This window comes from Pseudophryne corroboree, chromosome 10 (assembly GCF_028390025.1).
Source record: "Pseudophryne corroboree isolate aPseCor3 chromosome 10, aPseCor3.hap2, whole genome shotgun sequence".
NCBI lineage: Eukaryota > Metazoa > Chordata > Amphibia > Anura > Myobatrachidae > Pseudophryne > Pseudophryne corroboree.
In genome coordinates, this window is record NC_086453.1 from 37,325,505 (window position 1) to 37,352,995 (window position 27,491).

The window sequence follows — 27,491 nt, forward strand, 5'->3', positions numbered from 1 at the left end:
TGACTATAATTTCATACTATTTAAACTTGAAATATAAATAAAAACGTGTCAATGTCATTTATAGACATAGCTTACCATGAGACGTTTGATAACTTGGCAAAGCATCATCATCATCATCAGAAGAAGATCTGGTTCTAACCATGAAAGCGTCTTTGCTGTTGATGTTCTGCATTGTCTGTCTCTGAACCAATAATGAAAATGAGAGATGATTAATATCTATCAAACGAATTAGATGAAATACTGTGTCGGCGCATTCCCAAAATGAACCACTAGATGTCGCTATTACCACATATTTAAATAACCTTCAGACAGTCACATTAATTAAAAACCAAAAGAAAACCCTGGTGCTCGTATGATCAACTACCCTGCACGTTTTATCATACACAAAATTAATTAATTTAATCAATACTAAGCGGATCCCAATGGTGCTTCCTAACATTTTATACAACTTGTTTGCACTTTAATCACATTAATTCATAGCTATATGTTCTATGTGTTACAATGCATCGCTAAACAGCAACATCAATGTGGGTATACCCCCACAAAAAGAAGGAGTAAAAACGTAGCATTACACATATGAGTTCATACTGCGCTTTGCAACTGTCCAATAGGTTTGAAATATTAACATATTATGCATGTATGCCTAAAAACAAAGGATGCAATGGCAGGGCAGAATCGTGTAACAGTGTGTATATCGCGGCATAGAGTCCACATATTTAAACAGCCTTCAGAGCCATATTTGTAAAATAAAAAAATAAAAAAAAATAAAAAATAAAAAATGCAATATGTATAAATATTATAATAATAATAATAATAATAATAATAATAATTATGATAATAATATTAATAATAATAATAAAAAAGAATATCATATTTACCATTATGACTTCAAGTGTGTATAGCGGTACAGCTTCAGTTGAAATTTCTTCTCAGTGCACTTCAGTGATGTGTCCTGTTCTTATAGTCATGGCTGTGAGCCAAATGGCCCCCACCACTCTGTGCTATGCCGTCCCACATTTCCAATCTGCTGGGGCGGGACTTTTAAACATATAAACTCTAGTCTATAATTTAGTAATTGTGATAATTCTTTTCAGTTACAATAAAGATATAATCTTTTAGCTGGTTCTTAAATGTCATACACAGCGCATCAAACGCATACCAAATACATTTATATTATATATACAGAAGAAAAAAAAGAAAAAAAAAAATTCCTGAGTGGTCTAAACTACTTGTATAGATTGAACGGAAGTCCTTCCAAATGGGTATATCTTATACTGTAGAATATGAGGTTCATAAAAAGCTCATAAAATTATTTAATAATAAAATTAATTCATAAAAAGCATTATACAGAAGTTCTTATGAACTAATGTACATGAATACAAAATTATTTTATGATTCCATAAATATACACTCGCTTACTGATTTTGTAGCTAAAATTACTTTCAGGCTTTGTGTACATGTAACATAAATGAATTGTGTGAATGTAGACACAATTTGTTTAATGCACAAAGTTATAAAAAATATTGTCTAAAATTACTTTCAGGTTGTGTGTATAAGGCGCACATGCAATATAAATGCATTCTGTGCTTAGATTTAGGACCCCATCACCATGATATCTCATTATGGTATGTAATTAATCCAAAAGATGGAAAAATCCGATTTGAGTCAACACATAACCCTGTAGGTGGTGCTAATGTTCCTCTACAGAGATAACAATCGAAAATGGTCATGGTCAAATTGTACATCGTACTTCTGAGAGCTTCTGTGACATTTTAAAATGACCTGTGATGAACCCGAGCGTCTAAGAAATGGACATGGTCAAATTGCACATCGTACTTCAGAGAGCTTCTGTGACATTTTAAAATGACCTTTTAAATTAGTGCCATGTGTGATGATCCCGTGCGTCTAAGAAATGGACATGGTCAAATTGTACATCGTACTTCTGAGGGCTTCTGTGACATTTAAAATGACCTGTAATCATGCTTTTTAAATCTGTACCACGTGTACCAAGCTTGATGTTTAAACTGCTGGAATGTGTGATGTTTGAATGTGTACAGCCTAATCAAAATAGTGAAATAAGACTGCCTGGTTTTAACACTGTGTAATATGCATCTTTCATCCGCCTGATTTGACGCGCTGCGTTGCGTGACATTCTGCGACTGGTGTTACGCAACAATTTTTAATGCGGTTTAATATCGAACACTATAAATTTATATTAAATTTAATATTAAGCGATATAAAACACTATCATTTAATATTAAAAGGGGGTGGAGCCTAGGAGAAAGGGGGTGTGGTACCTGTCAAGTTTGACAGAAAGGTCTTTATCTACTTAGCTACACCCTGTATATAACACAAGGAACTGTGACAGGGAAGGTGGGCCCCTCTCTGCTCTGGTCCCCATAGCAGCTGCACTCCCAGCACCTATGGTAGCTACACCCTGTATATAACACATGTAACTGTGACAGGGAAGGTGGCTCCTCTCAGCTCTGGGCCCCATAGCAGCTGCACTCCCTGCACCTATGGTAGCTACACCCTGTATATAACACATGTAACTGTGACAGGGAAGGTGGCCCCTCTCAGCTCTGGAACCCATAGCAGCTGCACTGTCTGCACCTATGGTAGCTACGCCCTGTATATAACACATGTAACTGTGACAGGGAATGTGGCCCCTCTCAGCTCTGGGTGCCATAGCAGCGGCACTCCCTGCATCTATGGTAGCTATACCCTGTATATGACACATGTAACTGTGACAGGGAAGGTAGCCCCTCTCAGCTCTGGGTCCCATAGCAGCTGCACTCCCTGCACCTATGGTAGCTACACCCTATATATAACCCATGTAACTGTGACAGGGAAGGTGGCCCCTCTCAGCTCTGGGCCCCATAGCAGCTGCACTCCATGCACCTATGGTAGCTACACCATGTATATAACACATGTAACTGTGACAGGGAAGGTGGCCCCTCTCAGCTCTGGGCCCCATAGCAGCTGTACTCCATGCACCTATGGTAGCTACACCCTGTATACAACACATGTAACTGTGACAGGGAAGGAGGCCCTCTCAGCTCTCGGCCCCATAGCAGCTGCACTCCCTGCACCTATGGTAGCTACACCCTGTATATAACACATGTAACTGTGACAGGGAAGGTGGCTCCTCTCAGCTCTGGGCCCCATAGCAGCTGCACTCCCTGCACCTATGGTAGCTACACCCTGCATATAACACATGTAACTGTGACAGGGAAGGAGGCCCTCTCAGCTCTGGGCCCCATAGCAGCTGTACTTCATGCACCTATGGTAGCTACACCCTGTATATAACACATGTAACTGTGACAGGGAATGAGGCCCCTCTCAGCTCTGGGCCCCATAGCAGCTGCACTCCCTGCACCTATGGTAGCTACATCCTGTATACAACACATGTAACTGTGACAGGCAGGGCCGGATTGGCCACCACAACGACCGGGGAGATTACCGGTGGGCCGATGGGTGCGCGGGGCCGACTGTCATCTGTTTCCCCGCCCCCTTAGCGCATCACTCGGTCACATCTTTTGTGCATTACAGCCAGCCAGCGGGTGAGGTACGAAGGGGGCGGGGAAACAGATGACAGGCGGCCCCGCACACCAATCAAAGCTACTAGTGCGGCCGCAGTCAGCAGAAGAGGCCACCGCCAACCTGAAGGGAGGTACGAGCGCCACAACGCCAGCGAGTGACGTCACGTACCTCGGAGGAAGAGAGGCTGTGATCAGTTCTGCAGCCTGCACTGTGCTCCCCGGGCCGCCATCAGCTGCAACTTTCCAGACTGTGCAGCGAGGAAGGGGGGCAAAATGGGGAAAGTCGGGGCTGACAGGGAGATGTCCTCTGATTGCGCCGTTAATGGCTCCTGCTGCAGTTTGTTTTGAAAAAACCAACAATATTCATGCAGCTTTCAGCACATTTATTTTGAAAAGACTGTCAGGCTGCCTGCTGAGCTGTACTGGATGATAGGGAGAAATAGAGCTCAGCAGCAGTTCCAGGTGCAGGCAAGCTGGGTGCCGTCCAGGGCGCTGCGACCTGAATGAGCGGCCGCAGTCACCACACATGGCACTTGCCTGAACCCCAGCTGCAGCAGGCGCCATGGGCACCCCACTGCAGCTGATGCCATTGAGAGAAACACTACTTGATCTCTAGCAACTGGAGGAGAGAAAGGAGATAGACACTAGAGGTTGAGTAGGACCTCTAGCATCTGAGTGTTTCGTGCAATGGTATCGGCTGCAGCGGGACCCCATGTAGACCAGGGCACCTGCTGCAGAAGAAGTGCAGGGGAGCAAGTGGGTTGGGTGCATATAAACCCATTGCCAATGAGCATGAATCCCATGGCAGTGAGAATTAAACCCTTGGCATTGAGCATGAGACCATTGGCAGCGAGCTTGAGACCCCCTGGGAATGAGCATGAGACCTGGGAACAAGCATGAGACTGCTGGCAGTAAACATGAGACCCTTGGCAGCAAGCATGAGACCCCCTGGGAATAAGCATGAGACCCCCTGGGAGCAAGCATGAGGCCCCTGGCAACAAGCGAGAGACACTTGCCACTGTGCATGAGACCCTTGGCAATGAACATGAGACCCCTGGCAGCGAGCAGGTAATTAAAAAAGAATTAGATGCTGTGGGACATCATTTGTAAGAGATATTGTGTGTGGGGCGTAAAATGGAGTTGGGGGCATTACGGTGAGTGGCATAACGTGTAATGGGCATTACAGTGTATGGCGTAATGTGTAATGAACAGTACGGTGTGTTGCACAACAGTGTGTTGCGCAACGCGTAATCGGCATTACAATGTGTGGCGTAATGTGTAGTGGGCATTATGGTATGTGGCGTAACATGTAATCGGCATTATGGTGCGTGGCGTAATATGTAAAGGATATTACGGTGTGTTGCCAAATATGTTATAGACATTACTGTGTGTGCATAAGTTGAAATAGGTGGGTCGGTGTGTGGCATAATGTATAATAGGTATTATGGTGTGTGGCATAATATATAATGGGCATTACGGTGTGTGGCATAATGTGTCTATGGGGTACTACTGTGCGGTGTAATGTGACTGACGGACACTGTTGTGCGGTGTAATGTGACTGACGGATGCTACTATGCGGTGTAATGTGACTGACAGACGCTACTGTGCGGTGTAATGTGACTGACAGACGCTACTGTGCGGTGCAATGTGACTGACGGACACTACTGTGCGGTGTAATGTGACTGACGGACACTACTGTGCGGTGTAATGTGACTGACGGACGCTACTGTGCGGTGTAATGTGACTGACAGACACTACTGTGCGGTGTAATGTGACTGACGGACGCTACTATGCGGTGTAATGTGACTGACGGACGCTACTATGCGGAGTAATGTGACTGACAGACGCTACTGTGCGGTGTAATGTGACTGACAGACGCTACTGTGCAGTGTAATGTGACTGACAGACACTACTGTGCGGTGTATTGTGACTGACAGACACTACTTTGCGGTGTAATGTGACTGACGGACACTACTGTGCTGTGTAATGTGACTGACGGACGCTACTGTGCGGTGTAATGTGACTGACAGACACTACTGTGCGGTGTAATGTGACTGACAGACACTACTGTGCAGTGTAATGTGACTGACGGACGCTACTGTGCGGTGTAATGTGAACTGTTACTGTTCTATGGTAACGCCCCTTCCCTATGAAGCCAAATTTTCCTTGAGCACGCCTAAGTTTTTCCAACCACACCCTAAAAACGGTTAGTTGACACCCACAAACGCCTTCTTCCTGTCAATCTGCTTGCGAGTGTCTGTGCGAATGGATTCTTCGCACAAACCCATCGCTGAGCAGTGATCTGCTTTGTACCTGTGCGACGCGCCTGTGCACTGCAGTGCATACACATGCGCAGTTTAGACCTGATCGCAGGTTGTATGAAAATGCAGCATAGCAATCAGGTCTGAATTAGGCCCAATATGTTTTCGGTTAATCCAGTAAGGGTGTGTTGAGGAAAATGCAACCAAGACAGGGCTGAAAAACAGAAGCATATTTGTCTCTTGCTCAACCTACAGTATGCGTTAAAATATGATGATGATGATGATGATGTCCGGTGGGGGTGGTAGTGGTAGGTCGGGGGAAGTGTTAGGGGTGTTGGCATTCCTTGTTTTTTAATAGAGCATATTTTCTCAAACTCAGGACTCCAAACAGTGCATGTTTTCAGGTCTCCTCACAGAATGACAAATGAAATAATTAGCTCCACCTTTTAAAATGTGTTAGTGAGTAATGAAGACAGCTGCGCATCTGCTAGGTGACCTGGATAACATGAGCTGTTTGTGGTCTTGAGGACCAAGTTTGCGAATCACTGTAATAGAGTATAGCATAAAGTAGCTATAATTGCTTTAAAATGTATTTAGTGAGTGTGCACAGGATTAAATGTCACCTCAAGTTTAATTGCTTAACTACTTCTGCTACAATACAATACTTTCTAAATGTTTTAATGTGTTATATCCAGCTAATATGCCATGCTCTGCCTTTTGTTGGTGTAACTCCGCCTATATTACATTTTAAAGTAGTAATCCCGCCTACATTGGTATTGGTTCCGCCTACAGTTGATTTGGTGCCGCCCACATGAGGCCACTTCTAGAAATTTTTCCAGGGCCACTTTTATTTCCCAATCCGGCCCTGGTGACAGGGAAGGTAGCCCCTCTCAGCTCTGGCCCCTTAGCAGCTGCACTCCCTGCACCTATGGTAGCTACACCCTGTATATAACACATGTAACTGTGACAGGGAAGGTAGCCCCTCTCAGCTCTGGCCCCTTAGCAGCTGCACTCCATGCACCTATGGTAGCTACACCCTGTATATAACACATGTAACTGTGACAGGGAAGGTGGCCCCTCTCAGCTCTGGGCCCCATAGCATCTGCACTCCATGCACCTATGGTAGCTACACCCTTGCTGCAGTGTGATAGTCTTACCACCCTACTTGCTTGCATAAAGACACTTATGCCCCTTTCAGACTACCAAAATAGCCAGGGTTATTGCAGAGTTAACCCAAGTAGTGGCTCAGTCTAAAATAGTCTCAAAAAAATAATAGTCGAACGGCCCAGCAATCAAACACAGGCAGTGGCCAGGGTTGGACCCAGGAATGACTCAGGGTACGGGGCAGTGTAAACAGAAGACCCAGGTCATCCGTCCCAGGACCTATCTACTGCATAGAAAGAGCTGGCACACCTATGCTTGGAGATAATATCATCTACAAGGAGGAAGAGTTTACATTAAACAGGCTGACTCTGGAATAACCCAGGGTTTGAGACGCATTGTGAAAGTGGGTACGACCCAGATTGGAACCGTGTTCAAAATCTCGGGTCAAACACGGCATTTGTAATCTGAAAGATGTACTGTATAAAATTGATTAAAGAAAAAAAAAAAAAAAGATTCCTTAGTGCTATTAGAGGGAAATCCCAAATATGTGGTAATTATAATAAATATACATAATTTTAAATAAATATCTTATATGCCGCTTTTTCTTACATGTTGAATCGGCGACCAAATTCCATCACAATATTCCATCCAATTTATATCCAATGAAACAGCGCTAAAAACAATATAAAAAATTAAAAATATATGTGTACACCACAGGTATGGAAGGTAAGCCAGAACACAGTTAATAAATATAATTTATTTATTTATTAGCTGTGAATCAGCATAGACAATATTATCTGTATTCATATAAAAAAAAACCTCAATAAAAAATAATCAATGAAATAAAAAAACAAAAACGATACTGTATAATGTAAAACTTTACTATATCATCAATGTGTTTTAACCTTCCTCTTTTTCTGTGCAATATATTGGTAGCCACACCCACATTCCAGGAGGTAGTTTTCACCTTCCATTCACATGAGATGTGGTGCTCAATTTGATAAATCTTATTTGTTTGACTTGATTTAAATTCAGTTGTTAGTTTGGAACTTTTCTTTCCTAAGTTTTTGCAGACTGCAGACAATAATGGTGCCCTTTTGTTATGCCTGTTTTTTCGTGTTTTCATTGGTAATGTAACTTCTTACTAATTCTTGTTGAAGATTCTTGGCTTTTTTTATAAATAATTTTTGGCTTATTTGGGATGAACGTTTTGAGTTTATCACCTATTAATAATATGTTCCAATTTTTATTGTACGATTGGGTAGAAGTTTTTGTTTTATGTACAGATACTGTACATTGTAATCTCCTGAATTGTCTTTCAGGTATGTTTGCTATCCATTTTCTATGGTGGTTACTAGTTGTTTGTAATATGTTGTTCCCATCTACCTCTTTAATATAAGTTATTGTGTGTATTTTACCTTTATTAATGAATATCTTTAGATCAAGAAATAAGACTTATTCTTTGTTGTTTTTCAAATTTTAATTACTACTTGTTTGTTTTTGTTTTGTTTTCTCTCCAACTCACAAGTGCTTATACTGCCTTTTATCTATTAGAAATATAGCTTTTATATTTTAACTGGACATTAACAAAATTTTTATTTTTATTTTAGATTTTTGCCCATATATACACGGTTGACTCACATTATTATAACCACCTCCTACATTTGTTGTTGGCAGCATGTAGGCGATGAAGTAACACCTGCTGTGATTAAGTTTAATGCAATATTATAGTGTAAATACGAGATATTTTTCTGATTCATCTAGAAGCGTCCTCTGCTCCTTTCTGCCATATTAATCCAATAAAACTACACTATTAAGCGCAGATTCCCTCAGTTTCTTAAATTGAAGTTTGGTTTCTATAATAAGATTTGGTAAAAAAAAGAACACATGCAAATAATTATGTCATGTCATAGACAGAGAAGAAACAGAAAACGGTGACGTTCAAATGTTTGAATACATCAAAATTACATATTCCCAATAATTATATTTGCTTTGTATTCTAGAACAAACAACAAATTAAAAATCTATGGTATGTATCAAATAATGCAAAAAGGAAAAACAGGTGTATTGCACTAATGTAAGAGTATAAGGGAAAGAAGAGAATACAATGACATTTTTAATATCAGACAATGTGTTAGTTCCGGTGTGAGGGTTTCAAGTATATATGGATTGTGATAGACAACCTGTCCTCAGTATACTGTAGTTGTAAGAAACGTGTTTTATTTATTTATTTTTCAAACGTTGACATTTTCATATTCGGGAATTGTGGCTCTGATCCTTCCTGTGACTGTGATTACAGGCTGTAAGAGAAAATTAGAAATATTGGACTGTTTATTGTTTTTACTGCATCATGATGTCAGGTAGTAAAACATTTAAAGAACCATTTTTGTGTCATTTTGATGTTCATCTACAGATGTTACAGCACCTCACCTACAATGGTCCTCTATGCCCACTGCTGGGTTCAGCTAACACCATCCTGGGGAAGTATTCGCTTATGGTGAAATTCTAAACTTCATAAACTATGGCCACCTAACACAGAAGTCTATGGAGATGGCGGTAAGTGGAGTAATATGAGGTAGTGCAGAAATAAATAAATCAGTGATTGATTTGTGGTATACCTTATGTAATATTATATCACGCTCTGACATAGGGCCTGATTCAAAGCTGACATTATTGCGATGGCAGTAGTAGTGGGAGCGATAATATGCAAATGCTAATCTTAGCCTTTTCCTTGTGCGACAGAGAGTTAGAGGCATATTTGCTAATGTACATGTTTATAATAGTGGAGATGTTTGCCATGGCAACCAATCAGATTATAGCTATTATCTTCTAGATAGAAGGTGCTAGATAAATGCTAAGTATAATATGATTGGTTGCTATGGACAACATCTCCTCTTTAGTATACTCACGCTTTACTAAATATACCACTAAAAGTGCTGAGATGCCCATTTTTAGTGTCCATCATCACTTGCAACAGCCTATAGGATGCCAGACCCTTGATAAAGGTTGTTACACACCAAAACAGCTGTTGCGATGGGGATCTGACTACATGCGGTTCCCACTGCCTGTGCCTTGATGCTGATACATATTGTAATGATATGTTGTTATTGGATGGTGAAAGAGACAGCATTATGTTAAATCAGACATCAGCCATTTTGTATAATGGCAGCCATTCAAGATGTATTTCAAGCTCTTTTTTATAGGTTTATAAGTAATGCTGACATTAATATGATATATGCATGAGACCCTTAGCCCTAGCAACCTGTATAAGAAATATGCATTCCAACATATTGATAATGGTCAAAGATCAGCTCAGGTGCATATATGGGTTATTAATCCTACCTACCCCTTTAAGAGTTTATTAAGTGAATTTTTGTACTTGCATAAACAAAACTTATTGATAAGAAATAGTAGCTTGTTAGAAAGATAATTTTTAAGGGCAAGCAACTCCCTATTAGCTTGTTAGGCTAATAAGCCTAAAGAAATTCACTCCTGCAGATTTATAGTTGCTAGATAGTATTTTTTTTTGGCAAGATTCCCAGATATTGGCAAGACACCCAGAAAAAGACCTTCAAGAGTTTTGAAGGAATTAGAACAGTTTTAAATATAAAATCATCTTTATAACTGTTGTAAGCTTTGTATTTAATAACTAAAAGCATGTATAATGCTATATAATTTTCAACCCAATAAGCAGTTATGTGATTCTACGTTTCATAATTTGGTATTGATATTTGGTATAATTAATGAACATAGCCAGCTATATGTTAGTATATGTAATTTCCTTAAATTAATAACATAGATATTTCTGTGAGAAACTATTTGTTAAGAGCAATATGATTTCTCCAGCTGCAGTCACAAGGACATTTAGTTAACTCCCAGGCTAAGATAAAACTATAATTGCATGATGAGAACATTAAAGGAGTATGTTTTGGAATGTCCCGGTGACAATGGAAAGAAGGCTTTCAAGATTAATGTCCAGATAACGATAAGAGAAAGGCCTTCTCATTAAATTAATGAGCAAACAGTGATGAGAATATATATATACAGGAATGCTATAATTGGTTTCATTAAATCATTGTTTATCTTTGCACACGGTGTACTTTGATTGGCTAACACACTGCCATACCGTTATTCCTTTGTTCATTTGTGTATAAATAAAGGCTCCTAAAGCAATGAGTCAGATCAGAAATGATTTGCTGAGCTTCTATCTCCTGTGTGTTGTCCAATTATTTCTGGTCTCCAGCCGGCTGCTCAGTACAGAACCACTGACTGATGTTCAAGTGTATTAAACAGACGACCAAAGGATGTTGATATACGGAGTCTATCTCCCACAATGGCTTTGCTTGCCCATAATTAAAGGCATTGATAAGTTTTGGGATATATATTGGAGTGACAGTTTTTGCTTTCTCATGGGCCTCTGGTGGTGTTGATATTTTATTGGCCACCAAAAGATATTTTATCTACTGGAAACCATTTCTTTGTCAGTTTTGTAAGTTTCCAATCTGATGACGCAGGCTGTGACCCACAAAACACATAGTTTAGCTTAATTCCATGTAAACTGTCAATTTTATGATCTGATACCAGTGCAAAATTGGAGAAATGCATACAGTATTTCAGCATTGATCAGAGACTGATACATCAGCAAGGCTGTACCGGTGTGAGCAGTTTGGGAGGAAGTCACATAAGTTTTAGAGAGATTATTTAAAACAGTGTTTCCCAATATCAGTCCTCAAAGCACGCTAACCAGGAGCGTCACTTACCCCTATGACACCTGCTGCAGCGGTCAGTGATCTATGCGCGTGCCTGTAAAAAGGGTGTGTGGCTTCATGGGAGGGGGCATGGCTTCTCAGGCTGGGGCACGGCTTTAGATCCTGAACCCCTTTTTTATCACTCCGGGTATCCAGAAGATGCGGGTTGACTAAGGAGACTGCTGTGGCTGCAGTACCAGCTCCTACACAGTGACAGAAGCCGGGTGCTGCACGTAATGTGACGGTCACTGAGCAGGAGCTGGCATTTCGGTGTCAGCCCTTGGCAAGTGACAACTGGTTGCGGCCTGCACCCACATAGTGATGCCACTGACACTAGCACTCCATGTTTTAAGGATACTCATGCTTAAGTACAGATGCGTAAATCAAAATAAATGAGGTACAAATTAATTCACGTGTTCAAGTGTGGGTAAACTTAAAACTTGGCCTTATAGTGTCCCTTGAAGCTACACGCCCTGTTTGCAGGTGCATGCATAGATCACTTACAGCTGCACCAGGTGTCATAGGGTTAAGTGACGCCCCTGGTTAGTGTGCCTTGAGGACTGAGGTTCGGAAACACGGATTTAAATGCTATATGAAAATCTCCCTCTTAAACTTATGTAACTTCCTCCCATACTGCTCACACTGGTGCAGCCATACTGATGTATCAATGGGCAGAGGTTAAGAAGCACTGATTTAAAGACTTGAAGAGTGAAGTAGGATCTGCCACGCATGACAGGAATAACATGTTATCAGAGAATTGGCAGAAATGTTGTAGAAGCCAAACCGCAGGCACATCTAAGGGAGCACTACGACAAGAATGTTTAGATGAGGTTAATGATATATGATTATGTCCATGTATTACTATTAATTTTAATTAAATCGGTTTTCATTTGGAGATAATATAGTTTACCATTCAGCCAGCAAAACAAATAAGTATTACATATTTCCTGTACAATCATACAGCATCTAATGGTGTAATTACCTTTAAAGTGTCATAAGGAGCTGACATACCACTTTTCACTAGATCCGTGTATGTGGCTTCTTGGAGTTCTGTGGTCTAAAAAAATATTTAAATGTCAGAATAAAGTATTGGGAGAATTTGTTCTCAAAAGTACTGTAAATGAGCTAAAGAGCAAAGTAGGAGGGTAATTCCAAGTTTGTTCGCAGCAGGATTTTTGTTAGCAGTTGGGCAAAACCATGTGCACTGCAGGTGGGGCAGATGTTTGCAGAGAGAGATAGATTTGGGTGTGGTGTGTTCAATCTGCAATCTAAATTGCAGTGTAAAAATAAAGCAGCCAGTATTTACCCTGCACAGAAACAAAATAACCCACCCAAATCTAACTCTCTCTGCAAATGTTATATCTGCCCCCCGCCCCCCCCCCCCATCCTGCAGTGCACATGGTTTTGCCCAACAGCTAAAAAATTTCCTGCTGCGATCAACTCGGAATTAGCCCCTATGTACGGTACAATGCAAAAGGGACCTTTCAAGGTGATTGGTATTGGCCGACAGCAATATGTTCAAATCAATCTAAATAAAGTACCCTTTGCTATGCATGGAATACATTAACACCTCTCCACTTGCACAGAGCACTACTGTAATGACGAACCATTAACCAGAACTTATAGACACAATGGCCCAGATTTCTCAAGCCTTGGAGAGTGATAAATTGCATTGTAATAAAGTACCAGCCAATCAGCTCCTAACTGCCATGTGACAGGCTGTAATTGAAAAATGATTGGTTGGTGCTTTATCACTGTCACAACTGAGGGCCTGAGCTGACGGGAGGCAGCCTCAGTTGTAGGGGCTGAGATGTACCGGAACCTGGGAGGTTGTATCAGACCCCTGGACATGTAAGTAACATGAAGAATAACCGCCCGAAGGCGTGACCACGACAACTTGAGTAAAAGTCAATGATGTTTATTTATGACAAACTCCATGCATCACAGTAGCAGTAAAAGAAACATAAAATCAGCAGAGAAATAATACAGTTCCTGGGTACTACAGGGTGGCAGGGGCCACAGAGCTCTGGTGGTATGAGACAGTTCTTATTATCTGCAAGTTGGAAAGTCCTTACCAGGCCCGACTGTAGAAATGAGGAAAGCCCAGGATCGTACCAGCTGGTGTTCCAGGGAAAGCTGGACTGCTGCAAATAAAATAGCTGCTGTGGGTTCTGGTTGGCACCAGACAGATGTTGGCATGGAGTAGATACTGGCTGGAACCAGTTAATAATAAATGAAGCTTGAGAGCGATGCAATATGGATGAATTGTAGAGTTTGAGAGCGGAGAAATAATAATACCGGTGGAGAGTGGTAAACTGTAGAAAAGGACACCGGCCCTTTAAGAGAAGCTGTACTCTGCTGGAAGCTGGGCTGGAAGCAGGTAATGTTGTAGATGGTAACAGATGAATCCAAGAAGGATCGGAGAGTCAGGCTACACTGCAGGTGGAATGCTGGTGCAGGGCTCTATGATGGAAGTCTTGAGACAGGAGCTGGAACCTGGAAGACAATCACAGGAGAGAGACAAACAGGAACTAGGTTTGACAACCAAAGCACTGACGCCTTCCTTGCTCAGGCACAGTGTATTTATACCTGCAGCAAGGAAGGGATTGGCTAGGCAATTATGCAGATTATCAATACTGAAAACAGATTGGTGGAAATGATCAGCTGACAGAATCCAAGATGGCTGCGCCCATGCAGACACTTGGAGGGAAGTTTGGTTTGTAATCCATGTGGTAATGAAAACAGTAATGGCGGCGCCGGCCACCGGAGACGGGAGACGCCAGGCTGACAGGTGCACATCCAACCACGCGGACACAGTGGAGGCCGCGGCTGACGTCATCGCCACTCAGACACTCTGCATGCAGAAGCTCAGGGACGGCGGCGGAGGCCGCGGGAGACGCCATGCCAGGTGTAATATGGCGTTTACTGTGACAGCGTCTCAGAGTGACAGGAGAGGATACAGGAATGTATACATCAGGATAACAGATGGGATCCGGTCCTGGAGCGCTGAGCCAGCCTTAGGAGGCATCTGATGGGTAAGAAATGGCGTCCAGATACCCGGATCGTGACAGCACCCCCCCTTTAGGAGTGGCCCCAGGACACTTCTTTGGCTTTTGAGGAAACTTTGAATGGAAACTCCGGACCAAGGCAGGAGCATGGACATCAGAAGCATTGGTCTATGAACGTTCCTCAGGGCCATAACCCTTCCAGTCAATAAGATATTGTAGTTGACCGTAACGGTGACGAGAGTCCAGGATCTTGGCCACTTCATACTCAACGCCTCGTTGAGTTTGGACTTTCGGAGTTGGAGGAAGTGAGGAATGAAACCGATTCAAGATCAGCGGTTTCAACAGGGAAACATGGAATGTCCTGGGTATCTTTAAGAAGGGAGGCAACTGGAGTCTGTAAGCAACAGGATTGATGACTTGTTCAATCTTGAAAGGACCGATATAGCGAGGTGCAAACTTCATACTGGGAACTCTTAACCTCAAATTCTTTGTGGATAACCATACCCGATCACCCACCTTGAGAGCAGGGACTGCTCGACGCTTCTTATCCGCAAACTTCTTGTACCTGAACGATGCCTTGAGCAGAGCTGATCGTACGCTCTTCCAGATATTGGCAAACTGATGCAAGGTGATATCCACTGCGGGAACAGAAGTTGCTGGAAGCGGTTGGAACTCAGGGACTTTAGGGTGGAATCCAAAGTTAGTGAAGAATGGTGTTGAAGCAGATGAAGAATGATACTGGTTGTTATGACAGAACTCGTCCCAGGGAAGTAATTCAACCCAGTCATCTTGAGAGGAGGACACATAGATGCGGAGGAAGGCCTCCAAGTCCTGATTCACCCTCTCGGTTTGACCATTGGTCTGAGGATGGTAAGCCGTGGAAAACTTTAGCTTGACTTGGAGGACTTGACATAAACTTCGCCAGAATTTGGCTGTGAATTGAACTCCTCGATCTGAGATAATTTCTTCAGGAAGACCGTGGAGTCGGAAGATCTCTTGTATGAATATTTGAGCCAACTTGGAAGCTGACGGAAGACCGGTGAGAGGAATGAAGTGTGCCATCTTGGTGAACCGGTCAACTACCACCCAGATGGTATTGAACTTGTTGCACATGGGTAAATCTGTAATAAAATCCATTGACAAATGGGTCCATGGTCGACGGGGAACAGACAGTGGAACCAGTTGCCCCGCAGGCGACTGGCGGGATACCTTATGTTGGGCACACTTTGGGCAAGATGCAATGAACTCCAAGACGTCCTTTTTCAGAGTTGGCCACCAATAGGACCTAGAGATATACTCCAGGGTTTTTTGGATACCTGTATGTCCGGCAAAACGGGAAGCATGGGCCCAATGCATGAGCTTCTTCCTTAGCATCGGCTTCACAAAACTTTTCCCTGATGGGGGCGTAGAGTCCATCCCTACCGTGGAGAATACCAACGGATTTATAATAGGATGCTTGTCTGAAGACTCTGACTCATTTTCTTGCTCCCATGAGCGGGAAAGGGCATCGGCCTTGCGATTCTGAGAGCCCGGACAGAACTGGAGTTTAAAGTCAAATCTGGAAAAGAAAAGTGCCCATCTGGCCTGACGAGTGTTGAGACATTGTGCGCCCTTCAGATATAAAAGGTTCTTGTGGTCTGTAAGTATGGTGATTGAATGAGAAGCTCCCTCCAACAGATATCTCCACTCCTCTAGAGCGAGCTTGATGGCTAGCAACTCCTGGTCGCCAATGGCATAGTTGCGCTCCGCTGGGGAGAACTTCCGGGAGAAGAAACTGCAAGGATGTAAATGGCCATCTTTAGCCCTCTGAGATAACACCGCTCCTACTCCAACGGAGGAGGCATCCACCTCTAAGATGAAAGGAGAGTCGATGTCAGGCTGTTTCAGAACAGGTGCAGAGATGAACCTTTGTTTTAAAAGATGAAATGCTTGCATGGCTTCTTCAGACCACTTGGACGGGTTAGCACCCTTCTTGGTGAAAGCAGTAATAGGCGCCACAATGGTGGAAAAGTCTCGTATAAACTTTCGGTAATAGTTGGCGAACCCTAAGAACCTCTGGACCCCTTTGAGGGTTAAGGGTTCCGGACAATTTTGGATTGCTTGTAGTTTCTCAGGATCCATCTCTAGTCTGGAACCGGACACAATGTACCCTAGAAACGGAATGGACTTGACTTCAAAGACGCATTTCTCTAATTTGCAGTAGAGATGATTGACACGGAGACGGGACAGAACCTCTTTAACCCAAAAACGATGTTCCTCTAAATCGTTGGCAAAAATGAGGATATCGTCTAGATAAACCACGACATGACGGTATAGAATGTCTCTGAAGATCTCATTGACAAAATGCTGGAAGACAGCTGGAGCATTGCTCAATCCGAAGGGCATGACGAGGTACTCATAATGTCCGTCACGGGTGTTAAAGGCGGTCTTCCACTCGTCACCCTCACGGATCCGGATGAGATTGTATGCACCTCTCAAGTCCAGCTTTGTAAAGATGGTAGCTCCGCTAACTCTGTCAAAGAGCTCAGTAATCAGGGGTAAAGGATAACGGTTCTTGATGGTAATGTCGTTCAAACCTCTGTAGTCGATGCACGGCCGCAGACCACCATCTTTCTTCTTTACAAAAAAGAAGCCTGCGCCGGCTGGAGAAGAAGAAAGTCGAATGAACCCCTTTGCAAGGTTCTCTTTAATGTATTCCTCCATAGAATGCGTCTCAGGCAGAGACAACGGATAAGTTCGGCCTCGAGGTGGAACCTTCCCTGGAACGAGATCAATCGGACAATCCCATTCTCTATGAGGAGGAAGGATATCAGCAGAAGCTTTACTGAACACATCCGTGAAATCTTGATATGGAGGAGGTGGAACATCAGACGACCTGGGGGAGGAAGAACAGACAAGCAATACTTTAAACAAACATGTCTCAGCACAGGAGGAGCCCCATGCCAGGATTTGCGTAGTCGTCCAATCAATTGTAGGATTGTGAAGACGGAGCCATGGAAGGCCCAGGACCACAGGATGTGTGGCTCTTGGAATCACTAAAAAAGAAATTAGTTCGGAATGAAGAACTCCCACTCTCAGACGAACTGGTAGAGTCCTTAAAGAAATAACTGCATCAAAAATCTTGCTGCCATCCACGGCAGTTAAAGAAATGGACGAAGGAAGTCTCTCAGTGGGTAGGGACCACCGTTTAACATAGGCTTCAGAAATAAAGTTCCCAGCTGCTCCGGAATCAAGGAGGGCAATGACGTTCCGATAACGTTGAGCAACTTGAAGCGAGACTGGGAGATTACAATCTTGAGGAGATGGAGAGGAGATCATTACTCCTAGCCGGCCCTCTCCTTGGCGAGCTAGGATTTGGAGTTTCCCGAACGTTTGGGACAGGCATTAATGGTGAGACGGAGCTGCACAATACAGACAGAGAGACTCGGAGAGACGTCTTCGGCGCTCAGCAGGAGTTAAACGGGAACGGCCAATTTGCATGGGCTCATCTTTAGTTGGTGACAGTTGGCGAGGAGGAGGAGCAGAAGATTTTGGAGCAGATGATCTTCCACGCTCAGTTGCTCTCTCTAAAACGTAAGTCAACTTTCGTGCAGAGTGAGATTAGCTCATCTAACTTAGAGGGTAAGTCTCTAGTAGCTAACTCATCCTTAATACGCTCAGATAAGCCATGCCAGAATGCAGCATACAGGGCCTCGTCGTTCCATGCCAGTTCGGATGCCAGGATCTGGAACTGTATCAGATATTGTCCTACAGTACGTGATCCCTGGCGTAAACGGAGAATCTCGGATGAAGCTGAGGTTACCCGGCCTGGCTCGTCGAAGATGCGCCTGAATGTTGACACGAATGCAGTGTAAGAAGATAGCAGGGTGTCGGACCTCTCCCATAACGGTGATGCCCAATCGAGGGCTGAGCCACTGAGAAGAGAAATAATGTAGGCAATTTTTGTACGGTCACTGGGAAAATTGCCAGGTTGTAGCTCAAACTGAATCTCACACTGGTTGAGAAATCCCCTGCAGAATCTTGGAGATCCGTCAAATTTTGCTGGCGTTGGAAGATGAAGACGTGGAGCAGAAATGGGTAAGGTGGGTGGGGTTATAGCTGGAGTCACTGTGGTTGACGCACCGGACGCGCCTGATCCACGGAGAGTTGTCTGAATCCCATCCAGCCGAGTAGAGAGATCCTGGAGACAGCGGATGATGTGGCCCTGTGCAGCCTCCTGATGTTCAAGTCGGGCTGCCAGTTCTTGCATCGGCCTGGCCGCTTGATCCTGGTCTCCGGCTGGATTCATTAGGTCAGTGCTTACTGTCACAACTGAGGGCCTGAGCTGACGGGAGGCAGCCTCAGTTGTAGGGGCTGAGATGTACCGGAACCTGGGAGGTTGTATCAGACCCCTGGACATGTAAGTAACATGAAGAATAACCGCCCGAAGGCGTGACCACGACAACTTGAGTAAAAGTCAATGATGTTTATTTATGACAAACTCCATGCATCACAGTAGCAGTAAAAGAAACATAAAATCAGCAGAGAAATAATACAGTTCCTGGGTACTACAGGGTGGCAGGGGCCACAGAGCTCTGGTGGTATGAGACAGTTCTTATTATCTGCAAGTTGGAAAGTCCTTACCAGGCCCGACTGTAGAAATGAGGAAAGCCCAGGATCGTACCAGCTGGTGTTCCAGGGAAAGCTGGACTGCTGCAAATAAAATAGCTGCTGTGGGTTCTGGTTGGCACCAGACAGATGTTGGCATGGAGTAGATACTGGCTGGAACCAGTTAATAATAAATGAAGCTTGAGAGCGATGCAATATGGATGAATTGTAGAGTTTGAGAGCGGAGAAATAATAATACCGGTGGAGAGTGGTAAACTGTAGAAAAGGACACCGGCCCTTTAAGAGAAGCTGTACTCTGCTGGAAGCTGGGCTGGAAGCAGGTAATGTTGTAGATGGTAACAGATGAATCCAAGAAGGATCGGAGAGTCAGGCTACACCGCAGGTGGAATGCTGGTGCGGGTCTCTATGATGGAAGTCTTGAGACAGGAGCTGGAACCTGGAAGACAATCACAGGAGAGAGACAAACAGGAACTAGGTTTGACAACCAAAGCACTGACGCCTTCCTTGCTCAGGCACAGTGTATTTATACCTGCAGCAAGGAAGGGATTGGCTAGGCAATTATGCAGATTATCAATACTGAAAACAGATTGGTGGAAATGATCAGCTGACAGAATCCAAGATGGCTGCGCCCATGCAGACACTTGGAGGGAAGTTTGGTTTGTAATCCATGTGGTAATGAAAACAGTAATGGCGGCGCCGGCCACCGGAGACAGGAGACGCCAGGCTGACAGGTGCACATCCAACCACGCGGACACAGTGGAGGCCGCGGCTGACGTCATCGCCACTCAGACACTCTGCATGCAGAAGCTCAGGGACGGCGGCGGAGGCCGCGGGAGACGCCATGCCAGGTGTAATATGGCGTTTACTGTGACAGCGTCTCAGAGTGACAGGAGAGGATACAGGAATGTATACATCAGGATAACAGATGGGATCCGGTCCTGGAGCGCTGAGCCAGCCTTAGGAGGCATCTGATGGGTAAGAAATGGCGTCCAGATACCCGGATCGTGACAATCACCATGCAATTTATCACTCTCCAAACCTTGATAAATCTGGGCCAATGAATGGTCCACAATGTCCTCGGTTACCTACGGAAAATAATGACGAACTAAAGGTATAAACTGCATGGGAACATTGCTGCTGGGATTCTATTGTATTCCAAGCCTGACAAAAGTTGAAAACATTCTGTAAGACCATTGACTAAGTTGGTCTGTTAAAGGCCTATAAGCAAGATATTAAAGTGACCAACCAGATTACAGGAAAGAAACATATAATAAAACATACATATAATAAAACAAAGGTGCGTGGAGGTATGGAAATAAACTGAAACAAAAAGAAGAGAAGGAAAAGGAGTGAAGGGGAGGAGGAGGAAGTGATTATAGCCCACTACAAGTAAAACTCCTTGGTAGGCCTGCAGAGATCCAGGGAGGACTGAGAACATCATTCACACAATTTATGACATTTAGGCAGAGCCTTTCGGCTAGTGTAAACATATCGCTCATGGTGCTCGCCATTTATAAATATCTGGCGGATCAGAAGCACACCATGAGCAAGCAATATATAAAACTTTGGCTAAAGTGCACATGCCCAGGACATAGCGGTAGACAGAAGCATTGAATCATTCCTTAATATCCACGCTGAATAAGCACAATTTAACCTCCGCAGGTAGAAGCCTCAGGAGATAGGTTGTATAACCAACCGAACCAGCAGCTAGAAATTGTGAACCCCCCGCACACTCTGTACTCCCCCCTGCACACTTTGGACGGCGCTGGTAATTTATCACGCGATCTTGGGCTGTGTACAATATAAGCTTAACAGTTTGATGGTGCCAGCACCCGATTGGTCACAGGCATTTATTGCTTTGCTGCCAATAAATCAGATTTGAATGACTGAATGAGAAACACTACTGTTGTATTCATTGCTTCACAATTGTTTCATTATATCACAATAATGTATAAATGTTTGCTATCAGTAAGTACATACCTCATTGCTTGGTGACTGCTGACATTTGTTCTTTCTGTTAAAAAATATAACACGGTAAGTAAGGGAACATTGTATTGCATCTCATTAGGATAAATGTTTACCTGTCACCTACATACAGGGGTAACAGCCAGATTGTGGGGCACATCAGTATCATGGAAGCAGCATATATAGTCAATATAAATTAATAACCGCAATTAGACATGAACTCTGCAATCCTCTAACTATAAGTTTAGGCTACAAAATTCTGCTTCCTCCATGTTCAGTCAATGAATAAATAGTATGAATGGTCAAACAAGAATCTCCTACTGTATGATCATTCCTTTAGAATGTAAGCTCTCACGAGCAGGGTCCTCTTCCCTCATGTGCTTATCCTATTCTTACTTTAATAATCCTCAACTGCCTGCAAATTCTGCAGTTTTCGGCCACCCTGATACTTATTTCAGTGTCATCTTCTGATGAAGTTATATTTAGTTACCCTGTACTTGTCCTGTACTGTCTTCAACTGTGAGTCACTGTTTTCCTGTTTTGATTATGTGCATACAGTATGTACTCTGCAATTGGGTGCTGCGGAACCCTTGTGGTGCCATATAAATGAAGGATAATAATAATAATAATAATAATAATAATAACAATAATCAACACTTCTCAAAAATTACCAGACCTGTGAGGGCCACACATCAGGGTACCAATCACTGATCAAAAAAGCCAATTGTCAGCCAACAATGATTGGCATTCCATTGGGCACTGTATAAAATCCCAGATTTGCCTACTGTGACCATTATTTAGTCTGGATTGTCTAATCGTAGAATTCCAACATGCTGGTTGTAGTATGTACTGGTTCAGGACAAGAGAGGACAGTATCACTTTAATCATGTTAGCACAGGCAGCAGAACCTTGTTCCTTGTATGAATGTTCTAGCAGAGTATACACCACAGGGGGACACTCTCACCCTACAACTTCTCATTTCCAGAACCTGTGTCACATTCATTTGACATTCTGTTCGGGAAGTTTAAAATCTATGTTACAACTGGATACATCTGTCAATTCATATTATATCATATTATAATTAAAAAGAAAAAACTTTTTTACCTCCAACAAAAGTAGATAATGAGTAAAAACAGAAGAAGACAGATTATTCCAGATATTGCCAAATAAACAACAATGTTTGTCTGTTCTTCAGCCTTTCCTGTTGGAAATATAAACGGAGATTAAATGATTCAATATAAATTTGAAATGTGATACTAAAAGTGCTGTTCCAATATAAAGGAGGAATAGTAAGATGTGTTATTTTCTCATCAATGCAGGAAACATGAACAAAACTATTCCTGGAGGGGGGGGGGGTTATGGGGGATAAGCCCTTGTGTGATTTTCCCACACACACTTAGCAGTTAGTGTTGGGTAAATAATAAAAATAATAATAATAATAATAATAATAATAGTGCGGCATACCAAAATGTTGCATACCACAGTAACAATCTATGAGGACAAATCTGTAGTAATAGTTGCAGTATTGATCTTTACTGGCACACTACAGGTGAGTGCAAACCATGTGATGATCATGTTGTAGTTTAATTGGAAGATCTTACCTACTATAGGGGCTGGCAGACAGGTTAGTATGTGACTGAACATTGGAGGCACTTTCTGTTCTGCTAATCAAGCACTGGATAGAAAATCTGGGAATGGGGTGTTTTCTCCTCCTGGGACTAATAGTCTGAACCCCCGATTAGTAGAAAGCACTTCCATTGACTTTAGTGTTATCTGATGGCTTTCCTGTCAGAGTTAGTGCATGCCTCACGTTTACTGAGTGATAATACATTCTATTAGTCCTATAGTGTTTTGGAGATTAAATACATTGCATTATAATACTTTCTGATACAGGTCATCCTTGCCACATAAGGTGAAAGATGTCCCTAACGCAAGGGAAAATACTTATCTTAGTTGTATGTATGTAAACGCCAGAAGCATTACTGGTAAAAAGGGTGAACTAGAAATACTTGCAGCAAGCAAACAGTATGATATTATAGGCATTACTGAAACTTGGTGGGATGAATCTCATGATTGGACAGTCAATCTAGAGGGCTATACACTGTTTAGGAGAGACAGACTAAATAAAAAGGGTGGAGGGGTGTGTCTGTATGTAAAGCCGTTTTTAAAACCTAATATATGGGAAGATCGTCAGGAGGGGACTGTAGACACTGTTGAGACATTATGGGTAGAAATTGCATGCTGGGAAAAAGGAACAAAAAAGTTAGTATTGGGTGTATGCTATAGGCCGCCTGGTATCAACGCATCTGATGATGAATTGTCACTAAAGCAAATTGAAAAAGCAGCAGGAGTAGGAGACATAGTAGTGATGGGAGATTTTAACTATCCAGAGATAAACTGGAAAAACGATTCATGTGATACTGCTAGGGGCAGTATGTTTTTAAACACACTAAATGATAACTACCTAGTCCAACTAATTGAGGAACCAACTAGGTACAATGCAATCTTAGACCTGGTATTAACAAACAATCAGGATTTGGTATCGGGTATTATAGTAGGGGAACCCATAGGAAACAGCGACCACAATATGGTCACATTCAATATCAGTTTCTACAAACAGCCCTATACTGGCTCAACTAGGACTTTAAACTTTAGCAAAGCCAACTTTGAAATGATGAGGGTATTTTTCAGGGATATTGAATGGGAAGGTTTGTTTTTAGGAAAAAGTACTACGGAGAAATGGGAGGTACTAAAATTCCTGCTAGCTAAAAATACACTCAAATATATTCCTATGAGTAGCAAAAAAGGGAATAAAAATCATAAACCGATGTGGCTTAACAAAAAGATTAAGGAACTTATGGGCAAGAAAAGGCGAGCATTTAAAAAATACAAATCTGACGGGGATGCAGAGTCATTTCAGCAATATAAGGAATGTAACAAAAATTGCAAAAAGGAAATAAGAGCGGCTAAAGTAGAAACTGAAAAACTAGTAGCAAAGGAAAGCAAAGCGAATCCCAAAAAAATCTTTAAATACATTAATAGCAAGAGATTAAAAAAGGAGAGTATAGGCCCTTTGAAAGACAAGTTGGGAGTCTTAAGCAAAAATGATAATGACATAGCGGACACACTAAATGAGTTTTTTTCAACAGTATTCACTAGAGAGGACCCAATTCAGGGACTGACACACAATCTCAATAATGACAATATCACACTGATAGGTACTTATTTAAGCGAGGAAGTAGTCTTTGACCGATTAAAACATTTAAAGATTAATAAATCACCAGGGCCCGATGGTATTCATCCAAGGGTTCTAATGGAGCTTCACTCTGAACTGGCAAAACCACTATCTTTGATCTTTGAGGATTCAGTTATATCAGGTATGGTTCCCAAAGACTGGCGTATAGCGGAAGTAGTGCCTATATTCAAAAAGGGAAGTAAAGCTGAACCAGGTAATTATAGACCAGTTAGTCTTACATCTATAGTGGGGAAAGTATTGGAAGGTATTCTAAGAGATAGTATTCAGAAGTTCCTTGAAACCAATAAGGTCATTAAAAGGAATCAACATGGGTTTATGAAGGACAGATCCTGTCAAACCAACTTACTTGGCTTTTATGAAACAGTAAGCGCAAACCTAGATCAGGGTAAAGACGTGGATGTAATCTTTTTAGACTTTGCCAAAGCGTTCGATACTGTACCACACATGCGACTTATATACAAGCTACAAGAATCAGGGCTAGGAAGCACAATATGCACTTGGGTCAAAAACTGGTTAGATAATAGGAAGCAGCGCGTTGTGGTTAATGGATCTTTTTCAACTTGGACTGAAGTGCTAAGTGGTGTGCCGCAAGGCTCAGTATTAGGACCGCTATTGTTCAATATTTTCATTAACGACCTAACAGAAGGTCTAGAGAGCATGGTGTCAATTTTTGCAGATGATACCAAATTGTGTAAGGCTATAAATACAGAGGAGGATGCCGAGTCTCTTCAGAACGACTTAGTTAAATTAGAAGCATGGGCAGCCAAATGGAGAATGCGCTTCAACACAGACAAGTGTAAGGTAATGCACTGTGGTAACAAGAACAAAAATTACACCTACCTACTAAATGGGGTAAAATTAGGGGATTCTGTACTGGAAAAGGACTTAGGTGTCCTCATAGATAGCAAGCTAAGAAGTAGTATCCAAAGTAGGACTGCAGCAAAGAAGGCTAATAAGATATTAGCATGCATAAAACGGGGTATTGATGCTAGGGACGAGAGTATTATACTCCCGTTATATAAATCACTAGTGAGGCCACACCTTGAATACTGTGTACAGTTCTGGGCACCGTACTACAAAAAGGATATCCTGGAGCTTGAAAAGGTACAGAGGAGGGCGACCAAACTAATTAAGGGCATGGAGACGATGGAATACAAGGAAAGGCTTGAAAGACTAGGCATGTTTACATTGGAAAAGCGGAGACTAAGAGGGGATATGATCAACATCTACAAATATATATAAGGGGACAATACACAGAGCTTGCGCGGGACCTGTTTTTGGTTAGATCAACACAGAGGACTCGTGGACACTCGCTCAGGTTAGAGGAGAGGAGATTCCGCACAATACAGCGTAAAGGCTTTTTCACAGTAAGGACAATACGTGTTTGGAATTCCCTGCCCGAGGGAGTTGTAATGGCGGAATCTGTCAACACCTTTAAGAATGGGTTGGATAAATTCCTATTGGAAAAGGATATCCAGGGGTATGGTGCATAGTCATGCATTATAGTTACAATAAATAGGGATAAAATCAATGGCTGACAGCAGCATCAGTCAGAAATTTTAGTCAAATCATCATGCATAGGACACCACAAATAGGTTGAACTCGATGGACAATTGTCTTTTTTCAACCTCAGATATTATGATATGTTGTTTGTCTTTTTGGGAGTGTTTATCTCTACTGAATTAAAGTCCTGTGAGGAGTGTTACTGTAATGCATATTATTGCAATGTTTTGTTACATACTGCATATTTATAGTATCTTTATACTACAATAATAAAGCTGCACTGTATTTACAGATATCCTGGCTGCAATTTAATTACCAACATTTGTTTTATATACCACCTGAATCATGTATCTTTGTGTCTGTCGAAGGTACTGTTCTTACCTCTCTGCTGGGGTGTGGTACAAAACTAGTGAATCTCAGATGAGAAGCAGACCAAGGGGGTCATTCCGAGTTGTTCGCTCGTTATTTTTTTCTCGCAACGGAGCGATTAGTCGCTAATGCGCATGCGCAATGTCCGCAGTGCGACTTCGCCAAGTAAATTTGCTATGCAGTTAGGTATTTTACTCACGGCATTACAAGGTTTTTTCTTCGTTCTGGTGATCGTAATATGATTGACAGGAAGCAGGTGTTTCTGGGCGGAAACTGGCCGTTTTATGGGAGTGTTGGAGAAAACGCTACCGTTTCTGGGAAAAACGCGGGAGTGGCTGGAGAAACGGAGGAGTGCCTGGGCGAACGCTGGGTGCGTTTGTGACGTCAAACCAGGAACGACAAGCACTGAACTGATCGCAGATGCCGAGTAAGTCTGGAGCTACTCAGAAACTGCTAAGAAGTGTCTATTTGCAATTCTGCTAATTGTTCGTTCGCAATTTTGAAAAGCTAAGATTCACTCCCAGTAGGCGGCGGCTTAGCGTGTGCAAAGCTGCTAAAAGCGGCTTGCGAGCGAACAACTCGGAATGAGGGCCCAAGAACCAGGTATTACCAAGTTGTATGCAAGGCACCCACTACAGTACACCCTCACCACACTGGGGTGCCACATACAGTATACATAAAGTGTTATAGCTAAAACATTAGTTGATTGCATCTTCGTGGTTTTAGTTTGCTTGATTTCTCTCTGGTTGAGTCAACTTGTATTATTTCAATAACTTTGGTTTAATAGATTTATTTTTAGTGCTTTTGCTGTTTTTTTTTTTAATTATTATTAATTTCATGTTTCTTTACTTATAAAGTGTACCTGGCTGCTGTACTGTATATAGGGGGTAATTCCAAGTTGATCGCAGCATCAAGTTTGTTAGCAGTTGGGCAAAACCATGGCCCTCATTCCGAGTTGATCGGTCGCAATGCGAATTTAGCAGAGTTACACACGCTTAGTCTACGCCTACTGGGAGTGTATCTTAGCATCTTAAAAGTGCGAACGAAGTATACGCAATATTGCGAACAAAAAAAACTTAGCAGTTTTAGAGTAGCTCCAGACTTACTCTGCCTGTGCGATCAGTTCA

General features: G+C 42.5%; 1 protein-coding gene across 1 annotated transcript in view; it reads right to left on the reverse strand.

Moving 5' to 3' along the window:
- Positions 1-9,102: 9,102 nt before the first annotated feature.
- LOC134965148 (B-cell receptor CD22-like) overlaps positions 9,103-27,491 on the reverse strand; it is a 73,212-nt gene continuing 54,823 nt past the window's right edge. The window contains exons 5-8 of the mRNA XM_063941671.1: positions 22,341-22,437; positions 21,252-21,285; positions 12,638-12,712; positions 9,103-9,207 (exon numbers count right to left, since the gene is read on the reverse strand). Coding sequence (XP_063797741.1) covers positions 9,142-9,207; positions 12,638-12,712; positions 21,252-21,285; positions 22,341-22,437 — 272 coding nt within the window. The 3' untranslated portion in view covers positions 9,103-9,141. The remainder of the gene's footprint in view (positions 9,208-12,637; positions 12,713-21,251; positions 21,286-22,340; positions 22,438-27,491) is intronic.